We start from the raw sequence: 12,526 nt of genomic DNA on the forward strand, positions 1-12,526 counted from the left end.
GATAGCTGGAAAGATGCATCCAATCTTCCTGCTCCTTTGCAAAAGGAAAGAATGTAGGAGTTAGTGATGCAGGCAAGGAGACCAGAGCAGAAATTAGGAGAAGCAAATACAAAACCCTGTCCTGTAGCACAGAGTCGTACCAAAATCACCCAACATGTAGGGAAGCTTTTCCCTTTAATTTTTAAGTTGAAAACAACATTCAGGCTCAATTTTATTGCAGTCCCAAAATGGTGACATTTACTAATAGAATTAGGGGAGATTGTCAAAAGTGACTCATTTTACATATCATATCTAAGCCTACATTTTTCTGGGATTATTTGATGCAACAGTGCTGCATTTACACTCTTTTACAGTTATTTGTGCACATTAATAAAGGCCAACTTCACCACTTCAGCCTGAAAATATGCTGTTTATAGCTAGGATTCGTCTATACCAGGAAATTTATCAGCATAGCTGTAGTGGTATAATTATAACCAGAACGGCTGTGCCAGTAAGTTTCCCCATGTAGACAAGCCCTCTGTTATATTTTATTTGCTGCATGAATGAATGCCAAGAGCTCTGCTGAAAACTCCACTCAGCAATGATTTTGTGCAAAAGTCTCTTGAGTTTTCATTCAAGTATTCTTTATAAAATCTGTAAGTGACAAAAACATACATCTCTAATGATACAAAGCAGGCTTTGGGACATGGTCTTATCATCTGGAAACATTTCAGTGATGGTAACCAAAGAGAATGGGCAGTGACCCTCCTAGGAGCAAACTCTGAATTTGGAAACAATGCCTTGTTGGCATGTTGTTTATTACCATGGAGGCAAACTGAGGAGGCCCGGAGGCATCTCCACCTTGTGGACAAGCTACAGAACGGCACCCAGGCATGGAAATTAAAACAGCAGCACATCTTCACGCTTGATCAGGTGTTCAGCATATGGTGCTCAAACGAAAACAAGCATTTAGCTGTGTAACTGGTAATTAAATAAATCACTGCAGTACTAGACCAGACATTGCTACAATCATTTTTATTAGTTATGGAAGAATTCCCCACTAATATTTACATAGTGCAAAAAGCTGTTATTACTCCAAAAAAGTACGGTAGACAGAACAATTCTCCTTCATACAACAAAAAAACCGAACAAAATTCTGTGTATTGTTTTTTATAATAATAATCTACTGTTTTAACCTAAGTGTTGTTACTACAAATTTTAAGACATTAAAGATTAAAGTTTACCTTATTAGAATTCATTTAAAAATAAAATACATAAGCCATTTATGAATAGTTAGAAGGTGGGCTGTGCCAACTGCATTGTCACTGTTGCCTTTCTGTAGAGCAGAATTTCAAGTTGGACTTTCTTACATTTCATGGCGTGTGGCAGGGCTGGGTAACAAACCCATATAGTTTCCATCTACAGCTTTCTTGTGCTGGTTTTTGGTTTTTGTAAACAGGTCTTACTGAATTTTTGTGATTAAAATATTGAAATCAACTGAATATTTTGATTAGTTGGCACACCTTCACAGAAAATACTTAGTGACAGTTTTAGCAAACAGCAGCTTCTCAAACGATAATACTTTTTTGCATACATATTTAAAGTAATGTTAATCAAATTTAAGCTCTGTGTTAAGGAACTGGACTGAATGACGCTGTGTAAACCTCCACCCAATTGAGTATTAAACATATCTCACCTTTATTTTAAGAAATCAGACAAGTGCATCATTGTAGAAGAGTTTGTCATTTTCATTAAAAAAACTATGGGCCCCAAACCTTCAGTCACTGCTTAGCTCCAAGCTTGCTTGCACTTAGGCAGGTGCTTAGTTAAACATGCAAATAAAATCTATTGAAGCCAACAGGATGAATGTTCCTAAAGAGTCAAGTAGGCATGTGTTTACCGGATCCAGGCCTACAGCCTTATTCAGACAAACTAAGAAAACAAACTTCCTCTGAATAAGGACAAATTCCTCAGGATTTTCCCCTTTATGTCCAATTTTATCCATGTTTGTTTATTTTTCCACAGATACTGGAAATGTTAAATACATTTTATACATAACCACTCCATCGACTTGAACCAGACACCCTACCACACATTACATATTATTTCTAAGGTTTTGCCAGATGCATTAAATCTAGTGAAATCAAGACCTATAAGAACATCTTAAGAAAAAAGTTAAATACTTGTTTTCTGGATAATCATCTTCACAAAGAAAAAAACCAACATCTTTACACCTATAACTTCAGAAACACCAGTTTTTGGGAGTGTAACAACCAGTATAACAAACTGTGTACTTTTATATTGATATAGAAATCCAGCTATCTTAAAAAAACCCCAGGGTACTGTACAAAACAGCCTATCAGAAAGTTATGAAATACTGTTAGGCTATTTCTGATATGGAGAGAATCAAGATTACCACAATGAGTTATTCCTCTCAAGTGCTCAACATTGCAAGATACTTCCCTAGTTTTAGGTGCAAATAGACCTCATCCCAGAGGCACTGTCCTTCCTCTCAGTTATTGTTCATTCCTAGCCATCAAAAAAGAAAACAAACATTAAGTGGTTTCCTTCATTCATTTTTGGTTTGCCCTTCTAAAGGTGATCTGTCAAACTTGACTAGGTTCCTCATCTACTGGCCAACTGAGGGCTACCAGAAGTGCTGCAATCACCTTTAAGAACTCAGTATTATTTAAGAAACCTGTAGCAAAATAACAATTATATAATGGTCTGAAGATTACAAGAGCTGTTACTGTTTGATACAAATGCCAACAGTCTTAAAATGACAGTCAAAATTCAGAAGAGACGTATAAAAAAGATAAGCCTTTATAATTATATTACCTCAAGATTAAGAGTTATTTGAATCACTGGCACTGAATAAGCAAAAGGAAATGTACAAGTGTTTTCTTTTTCTTTTTTTAAAAGAAGTTTTGGGTCAAATTCTGTCCTTGATGTGCACCCATGATCAGAGTTGGTGTGACTGGGAGCTGTGTCCATGAGCAAATTATGACTCTGTCAGCAGTTCAAACCCCTATCATTTCCTAAGGCAAAGAAACTTTTCAAAAATATACAGACAGTAAAATCTGCCATACAAGTAGTTGGGAGTTAACAATGAGGAGGCATCATTCCTTACCCTTTTGTATTTCTATACAGTGCTTGTTCTAGTACCTAGGAAGATTATATTAAGGAACTAAGAACATGACAGGACAGACAGCCAGTTGTACCAGCAGCTCTTTTCAACACTTTCCCATGTAGCATTTGCTATGTCTACATTAGACACATTAAACTTTAATTTCTACTATGCTTGTTAGCACGAGAGGATTATATTATCCCTAAACCCAGAGTCTGATTTTTCCAGAGCAAAAATAAATTGCCAGAATTGCAAATATTAGAAGTGCTGGTCCCAAAATCATTAAACAAACTTTATGTGCAACTAAAAAGATCAGATTGTATTGTGCCATTGAAAGTTTCCACTGCCTCCTTTTTTAAAACGCAAGTGGTCTAGAACAGTTCCATAGCACTAAAACCTACCTATGAAATCCACCAAACCCCCTCCCCACCAAAAAAGTCACTATTCATGCAAGCTATTCTTCGGCTACTCTTGCAGCAAAATCCTTGGTACTGACAGCTTCAGGACCTCTAGACCCAGTACTAAAGTTGGAAAATTCAGACTCATTGCAGGCAAGGTTTGGACACTGACTCCATCCTCAAATCAGAAGCAAATTCATCAGATAGATTTAAAATTTCAACACTAGGAACAAACATGGAACAAGTCTATAGTAAAATTCATTTTAACTCCCAATTTCCAAACCACTGAAACGCTTCTCAGTACTTCAGGGCACTTCCCCTTTCATAGAACCACTACTTTCTTTACTACTCTGGAAGTCAATGCTTAAGCTGCTACAACTGAGGACCAAAGTTCACATTTTCGATGAGAAAATTTAATTCAAAGATTGATCCTGAACACAAGACAAGAAGTGCCCAGGAAGACAGCATGCAGTGAACACATCAATACACTGAGCCACTAGATCAGTCACTGTTAAATATTTAAATTTCTGTCTGGATTTTTTTGTAATTAAATTATGCACATCAGCAATTCTGAGGTAAGTGAAAAAGAGAAGGAAGCAGTAAATTTCTAAGAACAACATGGATGGTGGTCACAGTTAATGGTTCCCTAAGCTGTGGCTCCATAGACACAGTGACTTTTTACAGCCTGACATTTGCAAACAAATAAATACATTATCTATAATTATTTTGCCATTGTGGTTGGAATTATTCTGATATCAAAAGTTCTCTCAGCACAAAGTCAGCAGCTTCCAACACACACATCACCTTACAAACCAACTAAAATGCTGCATCTATCTTGGCATAAAAAAGTGATGCATACATTTCCTTATAAATTTACTCTTTTGAGTGAAAGTGGGGGCTTTCAGCTTTTCTTTCAAGAGAAGCAAAACATCTTTTATTTTCTGGTATTATTAGAAAATTATGGCCAAAGTTTAAAATGACTAGAAATGGTGGTAATTTTTGCCAGTCTTAAAATGTGGATGTTTTCAAAATGAGTTGAAGAGTCACATTTTAAAAGAATTTCGTTTAAAATTGGTCATTTTTAAGTATTTTCCTTTTACAAAAAAAGGCTCAAATGAATACCTATAAACTGAAATTTTACACAGATCATTTCAATTCTGGGAGCTACAGATCCTGATTAAAAGCTAAGTTAGTTTTGTCTTTTTTTAATGAAACAAGTAACAAAGACAGCTACAAAAATATCTGTTGTGAATTAAATATGCATATTAAATGCTTAACAGTGCAAAACGTTGAGATGAAGCATACAAAGTAATGGCTGCAACCTTACAACAGTTTTAATATAATTTTTAAAAGTTCCTGAGTTTGTGCTTATTTTTACGGCATAACGTTGGAATCAGTGTTTTCTTTATTCAGAGAACTGCAGATGGTGGGTTTATGTTGAACATTACTCGTGTGCTTATCTGCTGTCCATTCCTCACCATCAATTACTGCATCTACCTGCTCGGGAGTTTCTATCTCTTCCTCTTCACTTTGTTCTGTATTATCTTCCTCTGCACCACTAAGGGTTTTCCCAAGCTGAAGGGTTTCCATAGTTCTTTGGGTCTCTGAGACCCAAGATTCAATTCTGCTATTAAGCTGAACCTCTACAGAAATAGGTTCATGGGTATAATCTTCATCCTCCTCCTCCTCCTCCTCCTCCTCCTCTTCAAGCATTCCTGGTACAAGAGTACTCGTGGTGCTGGTCATGGAGGAGTTCAAAAGATCCCGGCAGCTCCCATCCAAAGATCCTGTCTCGGTGCTCTGCTGCGAGGCCCATTCCAGATTGTCATCTGGCTTCACCTCTTCTTTGTCACTTACCATGGTTTTTCCATGATTCACAGTTGAGGTAGCCCCTACTGTAGCTAGAGGTGACTGTTTATTAACAGTGGCTTTTTCATTTGGAACACTAACAGATTTTTCTGGAACTGTAGACTTACATGAGGACTCCCTCTCATTTTCAGAAGTTTCTAACCCATCAGATGTTTCCACCATGCTTCTCCAGTTTGTTTCTGAAAATGTCAAGATAACAGTTTATCAGAAAATTGACATTTACTTTGAGAGATCTTTTTAAAACAAATCACATAAAAACCCTAGAGAACTTGTTTAAGAAACTTGTGAGGTAATGTGGCAGTTCATGCATCAACTCACATAAGTACACTTGCATACAAGAGCACTAGTAAGTAGTACAAGTCAAGAATTAAGGAAGGTACTGAATGACAGTACACTTGTCAGAACCTTACACAGAGAAAAACAAATTTGAAAAAAAGAGAGTTAGAATGATTAAAGAAACTTATTTAAGAGGGGCTCTATAACCCATTCTGAAATCCAAAAAAGAGGTGCCATACTTGCTTCAGACCTACAAACAAGAAAGCTGGAAAGGGCAAAGGCTGAGGTGTGCGGGCAAAAGAATACGAAGATTTTCTCAGTAACAATCCAAAAGGAATTTGCCAAAATAGTATTAAAATCCCATCTTGCTGGAAAATATAAATACTGATTCAGAATTCAAATATTAAAGTAGAAAAACCAAACACAAAAACCAGTGTTACAGCAATCAAGACAGAAACTTAACTAAAAGAAGGGTTGGCTCAGGGACATGGCAATTTATACTACCGATTTGTCCTTGATCATACAACTATTATATGCTTGAGTTGCAAGATTGGTGCAATCCCACCCCTGCCCCCCTTTTATGCATTGTGCTTAAATGAGCTGACGCATAAATCAAGTCTGATTAATACTCAGGTCAGGGCCACCCTCCAGAACACTTTGGTAGCTTCCCTTCAGCATCAACTTTAAATGCTTCTGTCTATCTCCGCTCTTTCCTGCCTCTGTTGTTCTTCCTCAGTTACATGACCCCTTTATGCGTGTTCAAGGCTGTGTCTCCTCATATAAACTCAAGGCTATGGGAAAATTTTCCTACTTAGAAGCAGATCCTCCTGTTGCTTTCCTGAATTGCTCTGCATTGAAGTAGTATTAGAAAGTTAGAACACAGCTGTGAATTAGGACTAAAATCATTATTCTCATGTCTTTCAGGAAGAATTCCCCAGAAGCTTGCCCTGGCTACTTAGAAGCTTGACCAATTTGGGATCACCCTCCAGAACTTGTATATTTTATTTCATCTGTTTTTTAATTTATATACGGCTAAATGCTAATGTAAGAATCATTTGGCAAGTCCTACATTTTGGTCATGGAAATATAAATTACCATGTTCCTTCTGTAAGCCTTTTCACTTACCGTACTCCTTCTCATTCACTTCAGATATAGGTTCTGAGATAACACTACAGAATGAGATAGCACTTGCTGCAGAAGGGTTACGAGAATGTCCCATGTGATGAGGTGCCTTCTTAACATTTCTTAGGGCCTCTTCTGCCTGTTCCTGTTCCATGGCTGCAACCATATCTCTGTATGCCTTTCTGGCCTCCTCAGTCAGCGATACCAACTTATTGAATAAGTCCTACATATAAAAGCATATTTCTATTTATTAGTTCTTTACAAACAGTATTTTCACAGTATTTCTCCTTTTATCAAGTAGTCCCATACATTCAAGACCTGAATGAAAAGCTCTCTTTTCTATTGAAGTTACTCTCACATTTTCACAATTTTTTCTTTCCACTGAGATAGTTTTAGATGACACTAGAGTAGGCAGCAAAAGTTAGAATACTGATTATTTACAAGCTTACAGGAAAAATGCCATCAATTCATTTCAAACGATAGGAAAACACTTAAAAAAAATATTAAAACTGGTGTAGTTTATATTTTGCATCTATGGTTTCACTAATAAGGTGACCTCCATAAATATTTTTGAATGCATTATATTATGACACATCTAGATGTGGAGAGCCAACAATCAAGCCTTCAGCCTGGACAATGGATTTGCAGAACATCTTGTACCCAAGAATAAGAAATGTTCTTATTTTGCATGTTCAAGGAGTTCAAGTAGGTTGCCAATTTCAGTAACAATATGTTTCAGGAGACACACAAAAGAATGGTAGCCCTAGCCAGTTAGGCAGCAGCTTAGCTACATTTCCCTTTGAACTGCAAGCTTTCATTCTGGACAATGCATACACCTACTTAGTAGAGCTGTGCAAAGCTTTGGTCCCTGATTCGATTCAGCGACCAAATCTCTGAATTGAATCAGGAGACGCTTTAAATCTCTCTGAATCAATTCGGCAAGATTCAGACATTGACACAGCTTTAAATGTTTTTTCTGTATACTTCTAGGTAGCAGGGGCTCGTGAGTGCTGTAATGCTGGGGTGCACAAAGCATCCCACAGAAGTGCAGTGGGCTCTCCAGCGCACTTGGCAGCAGACCCCAAAGTGGACCAGAAACACTTCTCAATCTGCCACAGAGTGAGCAGGCCCCCCCGCCCCGTGACCTCCTGGCTTGGCAAATGGTGTCTCCTGGGTCTGGGGGGGTGGTACCCAGGGTCCCCCCATGGCCCATCATCAAGCTCCCTGGCAGACCCAGGAGCAGACCAGAAGTACTTCCGGTCCACTTCTGGGTTCACTGCTGAGCACGTGGACGGTCCCCCTGCACTCCTGTGGGATGCTCCATCCACCTCAGCAATGCAGCAAAAGCTGCACTGCTACCTCTAGGCATGCAGAAAAAAAACCCATTTAAACAATGTCTGTGTTGCTGAGGCTCCGAATCAGCATCGAATCTTCAGATTCGGCCAAACTGAATCAGGGACAGTGATCCAAGTCAACGAATTGAATCACTGTCCCTGATCCGGGCCGAATCTGAATCACACCCCTACTACTTAGTGCTGACAAATAAGTATTATGATGATGCAATATATATATTATTTACATAAAACAGCTTTTCCACTCCCTTTGCCACAAATAAAATTTAAATAAATAAAATCAATCAAACCCACACAAGTTTTAGTGCAGACTGTACCTACTGTCCATCTGGAGGACAGGATTGGTTATGTCACAAACTAAGACAACACGCTGCAAGCACAGGTCACATTCAGTAAGTCAGCACACTACCCCCAACATAATTTCTTGCCAAATGAAGCAAGAGATAATCCTGTGATGCAAGGAAAGGGAGTGTTAGGGCCCTACTAGATTTCCTCATTACCAGTGATCCCCTCAAGGAGTCTGCAAGTCTGGTCCAAATATTTCTTTTTTTCTTTTTTTTGTGGGGAGGGGGGGGAGTGACAGCAAATCTAACATTAAATGAACATGCACTGGCCTATCAGTTCTGCAGAGATACAGTTTTGAACATTGACCAATGTGAAATTGGCCTCTGGGGCCTGTTAATCAATACCCTGCATATTTAGTACAGAGGTTTTGCAAGCTCAAGAACAATAAAGTTTTGCTCAAATGCATCATACGAAAAAAAAAGAAAAGGATATTCACTAATTTCAGCCATTCTGCAGACACAGTTCACCTACCTCAGCACCTGAATAGTTGAAGATTCCCACCACACTAACAGGAACTAACTTGTTCACACAACGACCAAGAGCTTTGCGTCCAAGGGCAAAGACAAAAGGAATTTCCTGTTCCCGTGCCATGGCTATTACATTATACAGAGCCTCATCCAATCCACCTTAGGAGAAAAGACATTGAAAGCTGAAGTGCAGAATAATTATCAGGAATGATACACTTGGATTCAAGTCTGCATCCCATAATGTGTGCACATCTTAAACAGCTAAAAACTTCTGTATATACAACCACAAGTTGTTTAATTTAAACCACTTGCTGGAGGGGTGGGGGAAGGGAGAGGGGAAAACAAAAGTCAGCAAATAAATATCTTTGTACAAGCAGTAATGCTGTGAAGACAGCGTTAAAAAAAATTAAAATTAGATGAGTCTTGTACTCCAGCAGAACAAGCAGTACTTTCGTGTACATGGACACTAATCTGTACACCTGGGCATGTTCTATACCCAACTCTGTGGCCAACAGCAATATAGCCGCAGGCACTCTCAGAAGGAGCTATCTGTGATTCAGCAGAACTTTCCCTTCTCGTCCATATTCTCAGGAAATTAGTTGCTTTGTGGTGACGGCCAAAATACACTAGACATGAGAGGTAAACACAGACAAGCAAAATTCCTGGTGAAAACACTTTAGACAACTAATACGAAAATGACTGATGAGGACTACAATCAAAATATCACTTTTTTCTTTCTTACATTAAAAAAAAGGGAAAGTCAGGGTGTCAAACTCCTTTGGCCCCATGGGCCAAATGAATGGTGCATGACCAATCCATGGGCTGTGGGAACAGGGCAGAGACAATCCCACAAGCTGGACTGAGCCCACAGACTCCCACCTTCATCCTCAACTTGCCACATCCAGCACCCACAGCACTTGCTCTCGCCAGTCCAGGACCATGCTCCTGATTGGAGCAGGTATCACAGGTGACACTCACAGACTGGCCATTGTAGGCACTGGATCCATCATACAAGAGGGGGTGGGCTCACAGGATCCCACCTCTAGCACCCGCAACTCTAGGACCTGCACCTAATGTGGCACCTGCCCTGAATGACTGGAATGGATGCTCTGTGCAGCTTGTGTCCCAGACCAGCTGGAGTGGGGGCATGGGGTGATCCCAGACTAGCCCGCTGTGGGTACTGCATGTAGCACAGGTTCTAAAGCAGGCACATGCTCCAGCGGTCCAGCACTCACTGTATATAGTTTGAGGGTCAGCTCAAGACCCAGGGCCAGCAGCAGGGGCCAGATGATGGGGCTCTACAGTCCGGATGTGGCCCATATTTTTGACACCGCCGATGTAAACTATATGCTGTTAAAAGGTTAGATACAGCCATGCTAGATTTCCATCTAAACTATACAACATGGGCTACTTTCTTGTAGTCATAACAGAAGAAATAAAGGGCAGAGCAATATGAACTCATTTTACAAAGAAGAGGTAAGAGGCCATTCCATTCCCTGGGACAACAAATGTTTTAATAAGGAGTTACCAGTAGGGTGACACTAGGGAAAATGCAACATACACACACCAATTAAAAATTCAATCGTTTCATCGAAAGCCCACATACCTTTTGATTGGATTTTTTCACAGTTTGGAGAAATTATCACACATTTGATCTTGTTTAACTTCATATGCTTAGTAACTTCTCGCAGACCCATAACAAGCCTCCTCCTTGCTTTAGCTCTCATTGGATCCTTTTGGTAAATTCGTTCCTGGAAGCTGACAAGCTCTTGCAATAGCAGAGTTACACATTCATCTATTTCTTTACTTAGGACTTGATTGCAATATCTGTCAATTCAGAAAACATTGCGTTTTAGCACATAGTGCACACAACACTAGTTCACTGACATACAAAACTTTTCTTTCTAAGAAAAAAATTACCAAAACATTTTACTTCCTTTATATGCGTTACTTAGTTTATAAATGCATTTTTATTTAGGAAAATAAAGTGTATACCTGGAAAGATGTAAAGATTTTTCAAATTTATTTCAAATATAATAATAATAATCAACTGTATTCAGTCAAAATACTACCTGTCCCAAATATGAAGCCACAGAAAATAAAATTAATGGCACAATTGATTATTTCTTGATATAAAATCAACAGAAGAGGCATTAGTATGTTACAGGTAATTCAACAGCACTGAAGTTTGACTGTGTTACAGTTTCCAACTCCCAAATCTCAAAATAGCTTCTCCCTCCCAGTAAAATGTATTGGTTTTTAAGACCTTCAAAAGTGATCTCTGCCTAGTTAATGCTCCCCAGCCCCACAGAAAACACCACCCTCCTTGAAATAAGCTCCTCTAAATTATAACCTATCCTGTGACAAGCAAGAAAGAACAAGTGCCAAATGTCAGGAATAAATGCATGTTTGCACTGGGTACAAGATACTTATAGAAAGTGCTTACTCTCTGAATCTTTTGCTGTGAATTTTCGTTATTGCTGAAGATGCCATGGGACTACCTATCCCCGAACTAGCAGGGGAGCCTTGTGATACTGGAGTCATGCAATATGGAGAGTTCTGACTTGCTGGAGAGAGCGAAGTATCACTAGGCATACTTAGTCCAGTTTCTGAAATAAATGGATTATAGCTTTGAAACATAAAATACCTTTACATACAAAATCCAAAGTTTAAAACAGTATTATAATAATAAATGGAACTTATCACCTCTCTCTCTACACCACTATCAATGTGATCATTTGCATGCACTGAGCAGAATTCTCATACCATATCCATTTACCTGATTTTTGCACATATTTCAACTTTCAGGAACTTAACATTTGCTATAAATACTACTGAACAGAAAGACAAGATCTGCACTGAGGAAGCAGCAAAAGAAAAGAGGCCATCAAGATATAAACAACATGAAGTAACAAGTTTATGCAACTGGATACCTTCCTAAGGAGAATGAGCCCTCAAGAGAGAGGATCTGAAAAACAGAAGAGTGGGCTGTCTCCCAAAAGCAAAAGACAGAGGACACAGACATGAGACTGAAGGGAACCCTGACAGATGCTGGCAAGGATCCAGTAAGGACCCACATCAAGCAAGCCCAGTTGATTTCACCATAGCTCCCTCCCAGCGCTGCCACCTGCCTGCCTGGCACAGCCCCAGCTCTTCCCAGCTCAGCCCCCGCCTCCCTCTACGCACTGGGCAGGCAGGTGGCAGCAGTGCTCGGAGGGAGCTATGGTGAAATCTGGGGTGGTTGCAGCCCCCTCTGTAGCCCCCGCCTTGAGTCCAGCCCTTGACAAGAAGAGCCAGGCACAGTCCCAGCTCCAGCCCACAGCTGCAGCCTGCCTGCCCCCAGAGATCCAGGGGCACATGCCCCCCTGCCCCCCATGCCCTTCCGGGGCACAAGCAGCAGTGGGAGACCCCCCCGCCCCACCCCAGCTGGGTACCACCTGCTCCTGCCCCCTCCCTCATTGGGGGCAGGGAGTGATGTTGATTCCCTCGCCAGCCATGGGGGTTAGGTTCCTGAAAGTTCCCATTGTTGGCAAACTGGCAGGGCCAGGGGAGCAGAGGCTGTGGGTGGGAGGTGAGGGGCACCAGCAAGGC

General features: G+C 40.0%; 1 protein-coding gene across 3 annotated transcripts in view; it reads right to left on the bottom strand.

The window, feature by feature from the left end:
- Positions 1-995: 995 nt before the first annotated feature.
- SECISBP2L (SECIS binding protein 2 like) overlaps positions 996-12,526 on the bottom strand; it is a 43,058-nt gene continuing 31,527 nt past the window's right edge. For all 3 annotated transcript variants that reach the window (XM_019533636.1, XM_019533635.1, XM_019533634.1), the window contains exons 14-18: positions 11,382-11,544; positions 10,542-10,762; positions 8,940-9,094; positions 6,775-6,994; positions 996-5,552 (exon numbers count right to left, since the gene is read on the bottom strand). In XM_019533636.1, coding sequence (XP_019389181.1) covers positions 4,879-5,552; positions 6,775-6,994; positions 8,940-9,094; positions 10,542-10,762; positions 11,382-11,544 — 1,433 coding nt within the window. In that variant the 3' untranslated portion in view covers positions 996-4,878. The remainder of the gene's footprint in view (positions 5,553-6,774; positions 6,995-8,939; positions 9,095-10,541; positions 10,763-11,381; positions 11,545-12,526) is intronic.

The sequence above is a fragment of the Crocodylus porosus genome, unplaced genomic scaffold (genome assembly GCF_001723895.1).
Source record: "Crocodylus porosus isolate Cpor-Errol unplaced genomic scaffold, CroPor_comp1, whole genome shotgun sequence".
NCBI classification, from domain to species: Eukaryota; Metazoa; Chordata; order Crocodylia; family Crocodylidae; genus Crocodylus; species Crocodylus porosus.